The sequence below is a fragment of the Zonotrichia albicollis genome, chromosome 13 (assembly GCF_047830755.1).
Source record: "Zonotrichia albicollis isolate bZonAlb1 chromosome 13, bZonAlb1.hap1, whole genome shotgun sequence".
NCBI lineage: Eukaryota > Metazoa > Chordata > Aves > Passeriformes > Passerellidae > Zonotrichia > Zonotrichia albicollis.
Genome location: NC_133831.1, coordinates 9,185,984 through 9,200,897, shown reverse-complemented (window position 1 = coordinate 9,200,897; position 14,914 = coordinate 9,185,984). Strand labels below are relative to the sequence as shown.

The following is a 14,914-nucleotide window of genomic DNA, read 5'->3' as shown; positions in this document are numbered from 1 at the left end:
TTAATGAAACAGGGTGCTGGAAAGTGAAGAAGGAAGGAAAGGATACTTGGTCTATCCCACCAGCAAGAACCATGGTTCCAGTCAGAAGGGGAGGAAGGCATCACTGAAGGGAAATGGGAGGAGGATTGACTATATGCTCTACACAGAGGAAGGTCTCTACCTGGAGTGGAAAGTGGTGAGTTTCAGAGCTGCCAAAAATACTGTAACTAGCACAACACACTTCTCTGAATGGCACTGCAGCCTGTTCTGCTTGGATTAACACCCATACTCCTGGGAGGACCTGCTGCTTTGCTATTTTCCACTTCTGCATGCAGGTAACATGTTTGTAAAGCTACTACATAACGAAGTTGAGTTTGAGGATTCCAGCAGCAGCACTGGTAGATGTACTGCTCTTCTAAAACAGCCAACCAACCTTGATTTCCACTCCTTTTAAGCTTTTGCCTAACTGTTTTTCCTGATGCTTTTTCTGTGCCTGCAATCTGAACATTTTTTAATGTTTTCAAGTGTTTGGATGTTCTTTTATGCCTATGTAAACCTGCCTAAGTTACAACTCTGTAGTATGTAGGGAGAAGCTAACATGAGGGAGTACCCAGAGGGAGAACTTGTAGGATGCAGTCTGCTTCCTAGTGTGAGGCCTTGCCTTACAGAGTTCCATGATGAAAACAAGGAGCTCATCCACATCCATTTACCATACCCTGCACATGGATCACCTACTGCAGCACTGCAGAGGAGTCTGTCTGGAACAACAGAGATGTTACTGTAAATGGAAAGGCCCTACAGATTTCATCCAGAGCAGCTCAGCTGCATGAGTGGCTCCCTTACCCTCTGCATCACTGCCATGCCCTGAGTGGCAGCTCCCCACAAACCCAGCCAAACCAGGGGAGCTCCCACACCTCTACAATACACCAAGGTAGTTCAAAGAGGCTGAGCTCTGATGTGTGGAATGACAGACTGATTTTTCAGCTCCTTATCTTTTGTTCTCCTTCTGCAGGAAGTGGAAGAGTTCAGCTTTATCACCCAGCTGGCAGGCCTGACTGACCACCTTCCAGTAGCAATGCGTCTCATGGTGTCTACAGGAGAGGATGACCCCTAAAACCAACCAGCTCAGAGAGATTAAAGAGGGAAACATGAATGATATTTCAAAAATATCAGAGGATAAGAATGAACTATTCTGGTGCCACGTTAGGAAAGATGACCAGACCTGACCTGGGCTACTCCCAGAAAGTACCAACAATGTGGATCTAAAAAGGGAAGAAATGGAAGGGGCTGTGGCCAAAAGCCACTGTCACAAGTGGCTCAGGCAACAGGGCAGGCCTGTACTACAAAGCTTTCACTGTGGACTGAACAGAACCGAGATGGAAGTCCTAATTCCTTCTGAACCAGTGCCATTCTTACTAAAACATGTTTTTATACTAATATATAGCACAATTTAGTTTGTACTTAGTCTGTGAGTTAGTGCTGCTCAATGGTTTTTTGCATCATTTCTTTGTCTAACTACAAAGCTGCAGCTTTTTCTCTTTCTTTAGCCTGTGACAGTCGTAGTTCGTGCTCGCAGCAGCCGCATGCGCCCGCACTGCATGCACGGGAGGAACCGGGCAGAGGAACCTGGCAGCAGGCAAGGGAGGGCACAAAGCAGGCCCAGCCAGAGCCTCCTGGGACTGGAAACCCTTCTGTCAGTACAGGTAGACCTTAAACCAAACAGCTCTCTTCAATTTGCAGACCGGTGTCTTCCTGTCTGATTGAAGGATAATTAAAAGATTTGGAATCGAGACTTCAAGAACACAGTCCCACCCTTATTGCAGCTGTGTTCCCACTGAAATTATGAACTCTTTTGTCTGAATGATGACTCCAGAATCAGGCCTTCAGCTTTCTAAATGCAACCTATTCCCTTAAGAAGAAATAGTTTCCCTGTAATGTCTTTTCTTTCCCATGTGTGGGACAGTTCTGAATTATGGTATGGGATATGTATGTTACAGTAGAGTGAATAGATTCCTGTAGTACCATTGGTAACACCAGAGCCAACATTCTGCCTTAGCTAGAAAGGGTAAGTGGGAAATGAATTGTAAAATGCATGCTAGATATAGAGTAAAAATAAACATAAGTGACATTTGGGGGGAGGAAAGGTGTAGAACAGTGTATGATTGATAAGGCAGAATAACCTGACCATTTTCTAAAGGAATCAGTACACTTAAAGGGGAAGTGGAACATGGCCAGAAGGAGAGTAGAGAATAGAACTGTGACTCTTGGCCTTAGGTAACTGCTTCCCAAGAACAGAGGCTGTTTTGATGTCTGTGAGACACGATTCTCCATTTGCTAAGCACCCACAGACTTGAATGGGGGTCTTGCCACCTGAATCATAGTTCTTTCCATTAAAGCTCTTCAAATGTGGGGCTCCCCTCTGCCATTTTGTCCCCATGACCTGACCTACCCAGCCTCTGTAACCTTAAAAATAATGAAAACCTGAGAATCAGGTCCATAATGAGACTTGGCATTTTTTAGGGATTTAATTTCAGAGGGTTTGTGTTGTTGGGAGAACAATGAAACCCCTTCTCTTTTAACCCTCAGTTTGTTCTGCCTATTTCCTGTTCTAGTTTAGTTTTATTTCCTCTTGCATTACAAATCCCCTGTGTTAAGAAGAGTTAACCCAATATTAGATGTACTCCATTAAGTAACCTGTTTTAGTTATGCTGCCCACAAACTCCTGAGGATGCTCTTGTTTTGGTTTAGTTTACACTTGCTGTGAATCAGCTTGAGCTAAATCAGAATAGATCTAAATTAGAAATCTCAGTCTGCACAGCTTCTGGTACTTGCTTAGTTAGCTACAGTAACCAACAGAACTTGTACTTAGATCTGATTTTGCAAATAGAGAAACTCGTAGTAGTCGTGAGAGTACAGGACTAAGAGTATTGGCTAATTCCAAGGAGGCAGCAAGGCCACTGCTCACACTCTCCCTCTGCACCTGGTCTTGACTCATTTTATGCCTCGTTTTCCAGTCCTGGGGTTCCTTCAGCAGAGACTGCCTCTTAAAAGTGTACTGTGCCAAACCATGGGGTAGTCTGAAGTGTAACCCATGGGGACCCAAAAATGGAACCAGACTCAGCTCCCCTTTTTATAGAATTAGGAATTCAAGTTTACAGAATCAGAGACTTTAGTGTACTACCCCAGTGCACCACCAGTTTCCCACTTTGTATGTCTGTCTTTATACAGAGGGTGCACATATGTGCAATGTGTTTTTCGGGTTTCTTATTGCTCCAGTCAATTCAGAAAAACTTGTACCCAAACCAATGCTTTTTAATCCTGTTTTCTATCTTGCTTGTATTTTATTAATCTTTTTTAAAAAACCCAAACAGTACCAGTAGCAATTTGTGTGCTGTCCAGCAGATATTTCTCAGTAGTAAGACTAACTACAAGGTACAGTATTTTTAATAGTTTTCCTAACAATGTAAATTAAAATTTGATATCAATTTCACCAAGTATCAGTTGCAGGAGCTGAATTTGACACTGTGTGGGATACAAACATAAAACTACTGCCAAACAATGTTACATTATTTACAGTAAAACTATCATGGTCTAAATTACTTTAAAATGTGTTCTGTGGCTTTGTGCTGACTGAAAAATCAGCCACTTTCATCAACTTTTTGAGACATGCTGAGAAATGTGTTTTTCAAATTTGAAGTAAACTGTTTTAGATTTTGATGTTCCTAGTTCCTCAGTGCTCAAGAACTGGCTAGTTGTAAAATGCTCTCTTACACAATACACACACATTTAACCAGTGTGAGTAGTCCTAATTTGCTGTCTTGGGGATGTGGCTTTGCAAGGGAGGGATGCTGGGGATTTCAGCATTGTGGCATCACTGTGCAGATGCTCCTTGGTTTTTGCATGGATCCTGTGCCTTCTGCTGCCTTGGCAGTGCTTGCAGGGGTCAGAGAGTGTCTGTAGCAGTGAGCTGGAATGAGCAGGCTTCCCCTTCCACGACAGTGACCTCCAGGAGAAAAATGAGTTTTGCCTACACCACTCCAGCCACCACAGCTCCATCCAACAGCCCACAGAGAATCCACCCAGACAATGCCTGTACTGGCACAATAGCAACCATCACAGGCCTTAGGCAGACACTATAGAATAAAATATTTGCATTAAAAAAATTTTTGGGGGCAGGGCTTGGGGTAAAGAGACCACACCCAGGAGAACAAACCCTGGAAAGCTTTTTCAGATGTCAATCCTACTTTGCTTATGGGTAGCATGACTCAATTTATAAGTAGACTATTATAAGAAATCAAGTTAAGCTTACTCTACTATGCTTATCCCACTTTGTACTGGGATTTCAGGCATCTTCAAGGAGTGACTGATAAGACTATGCTTGGTTAATACCTGCCCCTCACCAGGGATACTGCAGATGAAATCTTTTTATAAAAGCTAGATAACATTTTCTGTTTCTCATGTTCAGTTTGCATTTTGCAACAGCACTTCTAGAATAAGTGAACAAAAGGCCCAAAGAGCACAGTAGAAAACCAAGCATTTCCAGGAGTTTTGAAGGTGTCAGGTCTTGACAAAGTTGGTAACTTTAGGTCACTTCAAAAATGCACCCTAGAGATGGGGGCACTGAGCCCAGGGAGGCACCCCCCGCCTCATGCTGGGGAAAGGCATTTGACTTATTCCAGTGGTGCCCAGTTTTACTCCATCCCAGCCTGGACACTTGGCAGCAGCTGCCTAAAGCCCCCAAACAGAAACCACCAGAGCCCGGCTCCAGGAGAAGCCTGAGCCCCAAAGGTGTGTCCTGCTGGCTGCAGAGGGAGCTCCCCTGCCTTGTGCCAGTATCATGACAGTTTTATCCCAAAAACACCCTCAGTTAGTCTGGCTAGACCCTCAGGCCTACTTGTTGGGTGAGACAGTAAGATTTAAGGAACATCCAGTTCCAATGAGGATTTTTTTCAATGGCCTTTGTTTGGTGGTCAGGTGAAGCCAATGTGACTGTCCCCAGTTTGGTGTGTGAGCTACCCTGGCTCACACAGCAGCACAGCAGTGTCACCACATATCATCAGCTCAGAAATGAAACAGTTTTGCCTCATCCTGGCACTACAGGATGAGGACAGAAATACAATTCAAGCACTTTGAGAACCTCCCAATTTTATCCATTATGAGGGTCAAATTGTTACTGAAGGTCTCACTTTTCCATGGCATTTTGTTTTAAATATAATCTTGATGCTTTTAAAGACTTGTATTATTGCTGAGGTTTAGAAGTCCTGTAATAAGAATAACCTTTTTTTATTTCAATGATTTTTCGGTATTGTATCCTTCTGGAACCTACTGTTTTTATATGGTAAGCACACACCTTCTGACATTTTGTTATAAATGTATTAAAAAAAAAGGAAAAATTTAAATATTTTCATTGGTTTCTTTACCTGCAAGAAAACCACAATCACAGACCTGATAAAAACAAGGTATTTTAAACAATATGGAGGGGTTTTTGTCTTTTATTGGTGCTGAAAGGAATAACTGGTTGATGCAAACAAGATAATAAAATTTCAAGGCTCAAATGATTCTGTGCTGTCACTTTCTCTGGTTTTGTGATGTGGAGTCTCATGTCACCAACACAGATCTGACTCCAGATCACAGTCTGGTGGGTGGGTCAGGTGCAGCTCACAGTGTCACACCTGTTGTAGTGAAATTGCACAAAACACTGGGTGAAAGAAATGAGTCCTTTTAACTCCCCTCACTGCCCCAAGAGCCCCTGAACAGTTTTGCAGGGGTGCAGCCTTCCTGCAGAGCATTCCCTGTGCATCTCACACCATGTCCCTGCTCTAGGGACAAGCCCTGCCCTGGAGCCTGGCAGAACAGGCTGGGCACCACAACAGCCCCTGAGCTCAGGGAGAGCAGCTTTTCATCCCTGTGCTCTCCAGCCAAAGATAAAAACCACACATCACACCCCCGTACTACTGCTGATTTAACAGAACAATGTCAAGAGAAAAGAATCCATTTAACTGGTTTAGTCTTCCCAAACGCTCCCATAAAAGCCAGTAGGGAGCCCCTCTGTGAAGAATTTATTTTTTCCACAAGCAGAAAGGATGAAATCAGTGGATTTCATGCAAATGAGTAAGAAAAAGGACAGTGCACAAGTCTCTTGTCATTGCCTCAGGAAGGCACCACCCCATCCTGTGAGACAGGACGTTGGAGATGATTTTCTGCAGCTTTCTCCATTGGATGTTGGAGATGATTTTCTGCAGCTTTCTCCATTGCTGCACAGGTGATTTTTGTCTGCATTCTGATGCTACCACTGCATTATACTTTGACAGACTTGATTTTCCAGTGGTAGATTCCTAGACTGCCTCTCTTGCATTGCCTGACCTATTTTCCCATTGCTGCAGTTGGTTATTATGAGAGCAGATCATGAGTTCCCTTCTATGAAGTGCTAAGGAACTGCAAGTTAAAAGCACAGTAATTTCTTGGATATTTGCATATTGCAGACAGTTACAAGAACGAGTACAGAAAACTGCAGCTCCTTCCTGCTGCCTGTGCCAGGAGCTGCAGTGATGAACAGCTGCCTGTGGGTCAGCACTGGAACAGCACTGCCATCTGCCTCCTTGGCTGTTTTACAGACTCTCTTGGCCAAGCACAATTATTGAAACACAAACCTCCTTATCCCACTGAAATTCCTGCTCAGGATGCTGCTAAAACCATCATTCTTGTAGCCCTTTTCTTTGACTATTTAATACTTCGGTGTAGCAGTTCTCCTTGTTGCAGCAAATTGAAGAGGCTCATCTACATTTTCGTGACCTTTCAGAAGATTATTCCAGATTTCCCATCTACCACTCCTGAACCTGTATGACCATTTTCTTCCAGACTTTCCCTGACATTTAGGAAAGCCTCCAGGAAGCCACTTGTGAAATCAGTGTGTGGGGCCTGCTAGGAAGACTGGCAGGAGAACAACAATCCCAGTTCTTATATTTTACATAATGGAAAATTTAACCACTGCTTCTTACAACCATTAAATGTGGACGGGAAGAAATATGCATTAATTGGTGGAAAGATTAGAAGAAAATGGGGGAGGAAAAAAAAATTCTGAGAATAGTTACACGAAAGGATGGAATCTCCATCTACATTCAGCTCAGGATGTATATGATGTATACTCCTTCTTCCCAAATGCCCTCAAAACTCCTCTTGAGTCTGATACACATTTCATACTATTGCAGATCACATGAGCTCCTGAGGTTGTGCTCAGCCACTGGTACCTCCCCAGTGGTACCAAGAATCACATCTGAATAGACAACTGATCAGAAAAGGACATTAACTATAGTAAAAAAAATGCTACAGCTTTCCTGTGTGCTTTAAAGGATGAGATAATTGAGTATAACCACAAAATAAACGGGCATTTTCCACATGCTCCTATTAACACAGCAGCTTTCAGCTGGCTCCCTGTCTGTAAATGGAATTCCTAGAAAACAGCACCTGCTCTGCCCCTCTGGAAGTGTCTGTAAGCTGATGCTTCACCTTCTGCTGCTCCCACAGGAGCATCTCACCAACCCACAGAGTGCCCACCACTGCCAAACCCTCTTTTCTCCTTTTGTAAGTAAACCTTTGATGTCTCTGAAGCCAAACCAAGCAGAATAACTTCAAAGTGCTTCAAGTGCCCTGTATTTGGTAGGCAGGTGTGTCAGAATATCCTCTGTAAACACTGCAACAAAAGCCTAGAGCTCCATACAGCTTTCACTGTTACACTACAGCTGATCACCAGGGCTTGTGCCAGGCTCTGCTGAAGCTCCTCAAGCCACAGCAGTTTTTGTCCAAAGCAACCAAAAGCCTTAGAACCCCCATTCCTATTTGCAAATGAGTTGAGCCTTCCAAATCCCAGCAATAAGATGTGTCAGTGTGCAGAGCTCAATAGGGACCTCAATGTGATCCTGAACGCTGGGCTGCCATTAGGACACGGAATATTGATGTCCCTGACTGCTCCCCACCCAGCTGAAATGGAATTTGCCTCCCAGATACACACATTGAACACTATCAGCTACCAACTGATAAATCCTTCTGCCTCAGTGAGAGGATGGTGGCCAAGACACTGCAGTGTCAGCCCAGGGAGCCAGAGCTGCCTGCAGACCACAGAGGCTGCAGGGCAGGGGGGACAGACCCAAAGATGTGACCTGGGACCCACAGATGCTGAGCAGGCTGATTCACACAGAACTCAGGATGCAGCTGTGCTAGGAACTGCTTCATTCCACAACAATACTACTGCAATTTTAAGATTCTGGATCCAGGGATGTCCCACCCCTGGAAGTGTTCCAGGCTATGTTGGATGAGACCCTGAGCATCCTGATCCAGGGAATGACAGCCTGCCCATGACAGAGGGGCTGGAACTTGATGGTCTCTCACATTCCAACCAAATTCCACTTCTGGGATTCTGTGGATTCAAACAACTGAAGGGGGATCCAGTGCTGCCACAGCATCACATGGTGCAGTGTCTGCTCAGAAGCCTCTGAACACCTTGGTAATGTGATGTGGGAGTTCAGAACCTGAAATTCCCCAGTGTATCTGATCCCACCACAGTGAACAGAAAGAGATGAGCATGATGAGGGGAAGATGACATCTTTTCCACATCAAAAGTAATTGAACCCACAGTGCTTACCTGGCGAGATCCTTTTGCCCACAGCTGACCTCGAGTGTCCTCTCACCTCACTGCAGACACCTCACCATGCTGCAGCTCTGTTCCAAAGCCAGAGCAAATTAGAAGCTGTAAATGCAGCAATTATTATGCACTGGCAGAAAGAAACACAGGGTCTGGTCAAGGGCTGGGCAGTGGCTCCACACCCAGTATAACAGGTCCTTGTCCAGGCCTGGGTGCCTGGGCTGACAATTAGAAAGTTTCTCACCACAAGACCAGGAAAGTTCAAAACTAGCTTCCAAATGACCACAATGGAATGCAAAATAAACCAAAAAAAATTCCTCTCTGAAACCCCAAGCCTGCTTTTAAAACAGAGCTGAATGTATATTTACAGAGAATCTGTGCTTGAGCCAAGCTGCAGGAAAGGATGATGCAGAACAACCCAAAGGCCCCACTCAGTCCCAGCTTTGGTTTGAGGACAGGGGGAAAGTACAGAATTTCTTCTGCTTCTGGGTTATGCTTATTTATAAGGGAAGCAAAATTATCTGTTTGAGACTGTCAGTTTATTATTTAAACAATCCCAGCAAGTGCTATTTTTACTCATGTTTTAAACGTGGACAGAACTGGAGCTTACAAGCAGAAACTTGAAGTATGAATAGGTGCCTGTCAAGGCTCTGTGTGAGAAGGCTGAAAGCAAAGGGGGCAGAAGGAATGGAAGGAGAAGGAATGGGAGGTCGTACTGGATCTGCAGACATACTGCAAGGATAGGAGAACATCTAAAAATATTTTTAAAATGCAACAAATAAAGTTAAGTACATTAAGAAAGATTAAGTACATTAAGAAAGATTAAATGGCCCTTAATTGCTCAGGAAACATTCCCCAGAACACACACTGCTGACTAGTTCTGCTGGTGACAAGCATGCCTACACCTTGCCTTTATTTTTAGACATGCTTTTTTTGTTAAATCTTATTTCAAATGTAATTATTTGATTAGCTGTTGCCCAGCCAACCCAGGGAATGCAAATACAGACTGTCTCATAAAGACAGCCACAGGTCTCAGCTTCTAGGGAGGTAAACAATGGAGCAGTGTATCTCATTCTCAGCCAGAGGCAGGGACACAGTGGAATATTCTCCCTGCAAGCAAAAGGATATGGGCAGCAGCACCCAAGAAAGCAGCAGGAAGCTGGCACTGGATGTAAGGCACTGCATCAATCTGAACAGATGATCTGTGAGAAAATCCCAGTATTCATTCAGGGCCTGCCTGGCTGGCACAGGGACACAACAGAAATGGCACCAATCTAAATGGGGACACATCTGCCATCGAGGGTGCCCTCAAAGGGAGTGGGATAAACAGCACCTGAAAGGGGAACAGCACATCCTCACCAAAACCTCCCACTGCCACTCTGGAACAAGGAACACACTGCCAGCCAGTCTGTACATGGGCACACCCACAGTGGGGCACCAGGGGCCCAGCCTGGGCACCGACCTGCTCAGATGGTCTGAGGTGCTGGTGCCCCTCTTGGGAAGGAAATGCTGCTTATGCCTCTGCCCTGCTGCTGCATTCATGTCAGCTGTGGGCATGAAACAAACCCCTCAGCCTGGCAGCACCACACATGGATGAGACTGGCCTTGAAGTGCCTCGTGTCTGTGACAAGCACAAAAGAAAACACAAAAATTAAATGTCTGGACAGCACAGACCCCTTAAACCTGTGGAGAAGAGCAGCCTGCTACAACAGACATAAAGACTGGTTTGTATTGAAATATGAAGACATAGTTTTTCCTAGGTATTTCTCTTCCTTCTTCCATTTTTGAAGACTTTTTTTCATGTGTATTGCAGGGTATGTGTCAAGATAATGCAAGAAAAGATAAAAACCTAACATTTAACACAGAAGTTGACTTCACAGTTAAGTTATTCTGCTGTTCCATACAGAAGGAACTGCTAGTTTTTGCTGAGCACCAGTCAGTATTAGCAAAAAATGAAGAGCCATGGCAAGGCAGGAATCTAAGCCTCTGAAATCTATAAAGAAATTTATTTGATGCATGAAGGAGAAGAGATGCAGCTTCCCTAAGAGTTTCATACAAAACAGAAACACCTACTAAGCCATGATAATGCAATATGGCAGCACAGTTTTCAGCAGAGGGCCATCAGGTATTAACCCAAACCCTCCCTCTTCTGGCATGCAGTCCTGGCCACTCAGCATTAGTGCATCCAGTGACACATGAGAGAGCTGCTGTAACTGCTGTACCACACCTTCCCACAGGTAAGGCCTCCGCAGGGCATTCAAATAAAGCTTTGAGCTTGTGCATCAATTCCAGAAGTATAAACTTTGGATAAAATGTACTTCTAGGCAGAAAGAGCTTTTGCTCAAGAGAGGTTCAAGTCCCTCATCCTGGGAGAGTTCCTGTCATGTTTTCCATTGTCCTCTGAGCTCTGCTCTGCTCTCAGGACCAGCCTGGCCAGCAGGGACACAGGAAGGAGAGGTGGGCACTGATTTCAAGCAAGGCCAAGGCTCAAGAAGCAGCAATGCCAACAGGGTCACTTAAGGGCCCATCATCTCAACTCCACTGACAGAATGAAACTACTTGAGCTGGAGTCCAAAGATGATTGCTACTCAATAGAACCAGGCAATGAGAAGCACTGTGGAAAACCCTTAAACAGCATCAACTCAGGAGGTCAGAGACACAAACACTGGTCCTGATTTAAAACAGCAGGGACACGAGCAGCCAATATTAAAGGCACTGCCTTGGCCCTCAGTACCCTGTCCCAGCATGCCAGGACACACACGTGGCAGAACAGCCAGCAAAATTATATGGTCTGAATATTCTCTTCACAGCAGTTCATTAGCCCTGTGTGTTCTTGGTTCCCCCAGGCTGGCAGTCGCACAGACACAAACTCAACACATGAACTTTGGTTTCTCAAGTCCCACAGCTGCTCACAGAACACAGCAAGCCTCCTGGCCAGCTGCTCTGTCCCTGTGGGCTGGCAGCAGGAGCTGACACATCTTATTTTGGGTAGGACACAGCCCAGGGCACTGGGAGGGGTAAGGAGAGTGTGTCCATCCCCCCTGCAGCTCAGCCCCTCAGGGGCCCAGCAGGAAGGGGCACAATGGCAGCTTGGGGACATCCCTGGCCCAGTGTCCCCGGGTGTCACTCCTGCAGAGCAGCCACTTCATTCCCAGTTTGGAGGCACTCCCAGCCTTTCCACCGCTGTGAGGGAGCCTCATTCTCTATCAGCAGCCCCTGGGCACAAGTGACTTTGCCTGAAATGAGACATGCAGGACATGTAGAGTCCCTCCAGCATTCCTAGAAACACCCAGCAGCAGGGACAGGGCATTTGGAGTGCTGCAGTGAAGGTTGCTTGTCTCTCCCTCCTACCTCATTCATCTCCACAGCTTGATTTATTTGCTGATTGTCAGAAGTGTGAGTAATTGGTTTCTTAGGTACCCTGACAGGAAGCCAGAAGGCACCTTCAGTGAGGACAGATCCAGCAGGATCCACCACCCTGCAGAAGCAGCAGCACACTCAGCAACCTGCAGCACCCACTCCTGCTCCCAAAGCACATCACTTCCCCAAGGGAGTGGTGTGCAAGGCAGGAGGGAGCAGAGGAAATGGAAAAAGACAGGAGTGAGAGGCACATCCACAGCAAAGGGGCTGCTGCAGCTCGTCATGCAGCTGCACTTCAGCAAAACCCTGAGGAAGAACCAGAGGGTACACAGCCAATCTTGTGTGACTTAAGGCCAGGACAGGCTGGGACTGTGCCCACACCTCTGTGAAGAGCAGCCAGACCTGCAACTGCAGGGCCTTCCCCTGGCACACAGGAGGATCATCAGCTCTCATTCATTCATTCATTCATTAGTGCCCTTGTCCACAAAAGAGGCATCTTCAGGGCTCTCAGATCCCAGACAGAATCCTGCTGGGGGGAAGAAAAAGTGGGTCATCTTCATGACAGCTTTTGAAAGCAAAACCAATGCTCTGTAGCTTTGTAAATATACATATATATATATTTATATTAAATACGTAAGTAACATCTATATAATATAAATATATTTTACATGTGCATTAAAACCCAGGTGGCTTTAATTACTGAGCTATCCAAGGATTTACTGTCTCTGAGTCTTTATCTGCTGCATCTCGGTCAAACCTCATAAGGCTGCATGTGAAATCACACTGTGCTAAGAAAACAAATGATTAAAGCAGAGCTAGGGAGTCAGGGGATTAGTCTATTCTGTATGGCCTTGAGCAAGTCATTTTTAGCTCTGAGGCTCTAATCTTATAGTGAGCCTGGGGCAGATGAAACACTCACACACCCACACAAACCACACTTGGTTTTTTTCTCATCCAAAAAATAGAGATGACAACACATACCTCTCTGAGAAGCATCTTAATCACTAATCTGCATGAAATGCTTAGAAATGTGAAGTATCACAATGATTAAGTACCAAGCCAAATTAACATTTTGCAATGCCATCAGAGTCAATAAGGTAGAATGACAACACAAGCACCCGTTGTATTCTGCTCACAATCATCACTGGAAAAATCCAACTCTAGAGGAAGCTCTAATAGTCTCTTCCCCCCCCTAACAACCAGCTGTAACTACAAATAGAATACAAAAGATGAGTGACTAAATGAATTAGTCCTGAACTGCATCCTCTATCTTGTTAAATGCAGGAAGCCCACACAGAGCAGTTTCAAAGGGACTAATGAAGGAGAAAAGCAAGCTCCAGGATCTCAGTCCTTGAAGTGCCCAGCTTTCACACAAAAGGTAACAGTTCTGCAAATAAAGGAGCAAATCTTGCACCTGCCATGGTTTAGAAAACACCTTTTAAAATGCAAGACTTGTCCTTCATGACAACCTCACTGTCCAAGGAGCAATATTCACTCGGTATTCAGCATAAGAGTTTGTTGCCTGCCTGCTTTAACAGCAGGTGCAGGTCTGGTTAGATTTTCGAGCAGTTACCACTTTTTGCACTAGTTCTCCACTTCCATGCATGTATGTACAGTGTATCTCATAACACAAGTGTGATTTGCATCAGACAGCTGCATTGCAAGCCTCTGCATTTTCCTGATTTATAATGTGCTAGAAATTCAGAAGTGGGTTCTCAGCACCCTCTCGTGGAGCTGTGCTGTGGTAACCACCACACCTTAGTAAAATCTCAGAACTACAGAACAGTTACCTCTGCAGTAAAGCCAAAATTGGAAAGTTAAATGTGAATGGCAACACTTGGTAGTTTATTGACTTTTAATACCTGACTAAAACCTGTGTCTTGCATTAAAAATCTGCCCAGCTATACACTAGCTCTATTGCAATATCTGATCTCTAATGCTGTTAGTTCAGGGCTGGCAGAAGATCCTCTTTCTATTAGAACGTGCATCTGTGCCTGCAGGCTTAGTCAGGATCAAAGCTATTGTCATTTAGAAAAAAAATTGCCTGTGCTGGCAGCACCAAATAAGTTCCTTCCAAGAGAAAATAGGATTCTTGCTCTGCTTATTAGGATGCCCATAGCCAGCAGCTCTTCCAACTCAGAACATGACTGCAATGCTTCTGTCAGATCTGGGAACAAATGGAGGCTGACTGCTGCTCTGGGTAATGTGTTTGTTTGATAAAGTGCCTTTCCTCCCCCAAGTGTGTGCCTGCAGTAAATGCCCTGTGGAACAGGAGAGAGATAGAAACAGGCTCTTACTTTGTTCTTGCACACATAAGTAAGAAATGGTGTCCCTCTGTAAGCAGCTGTTTTCCACACAATTGACAGATCACACCAGGTTTTCAAGACCAACTTAAAGAATTCACATAAATCAAGAAAGGCTGTTACATACAATAAATACTCCTAATTACACACAGTTGTGGTAAGGGCTTGCCTCAACTTAACAGCTCCCAGCAATTTAACAATTTTAATTTTAAATCCTTAAAGCTCTTGCAGTGCCTGTCTAAATGCACAAGTCAAACCAGCACACACTAGTGATGCTGGTAACACTCACAGTGAATTAGAACATGCACAAGGTTTCTTGAGCATATCCCTCAGATTTTGCTCTTCTAAGGAACCCACATGTGCTAAAATATGCTCAGCTTTCCATCCTTCCAGGTTTTTTGGGGTTTTTTTGGATAGCAGCAAAGCAATTTCTGCTCCAGGTGCACTGAAATTTAAGATGCTCTTCCTTATATGCACAAAGCACACAGCTCAGCCCTGGGAACACAGCTCTGCAGGCGGCTGCTACTGCACCCAACCTCTGCCCTTCCCTTTCACTGCACCCACCCCTGGGCATCTTAAAAGTGCAGTTTTGAAAAGTGAAATTCACACACATCAGCAGGAGCTGCAAGGTTTC

At 44.8% G+C, this 14,914-nt stretch overlaps 1 protein-coding gene across 1 annotated transcript in view; it reads left to right on the top strand.

Annotated features, from left to right (window-relative positions):
• The window catches only part of SMPD3 (sphingomyelin phosphodiesterase 3), a 103,954-nt gene extending 98,420 nt beyond the window's left edge, over positions 1 to 5,534 (top strand). The window contains exons 7-8 of the mRNA XM_074551009.1: positions 13 to 175; positions 992 to 5,534. Of these exons, the coding sequence (XP_074407110.1) occupies positions 13 to 175; positions 992 to 1,093 (265 nt within the window). The 3' untranslated portion in view covers positions 1,094 to 5,534. The remainder of the gene's footprint in view (positions 1 to 12; positions 176 to 991) is intronic.
• The last annotated feature ends 9,380 nt before the right edge of the window (positions 5,535 to 14,914 follow it).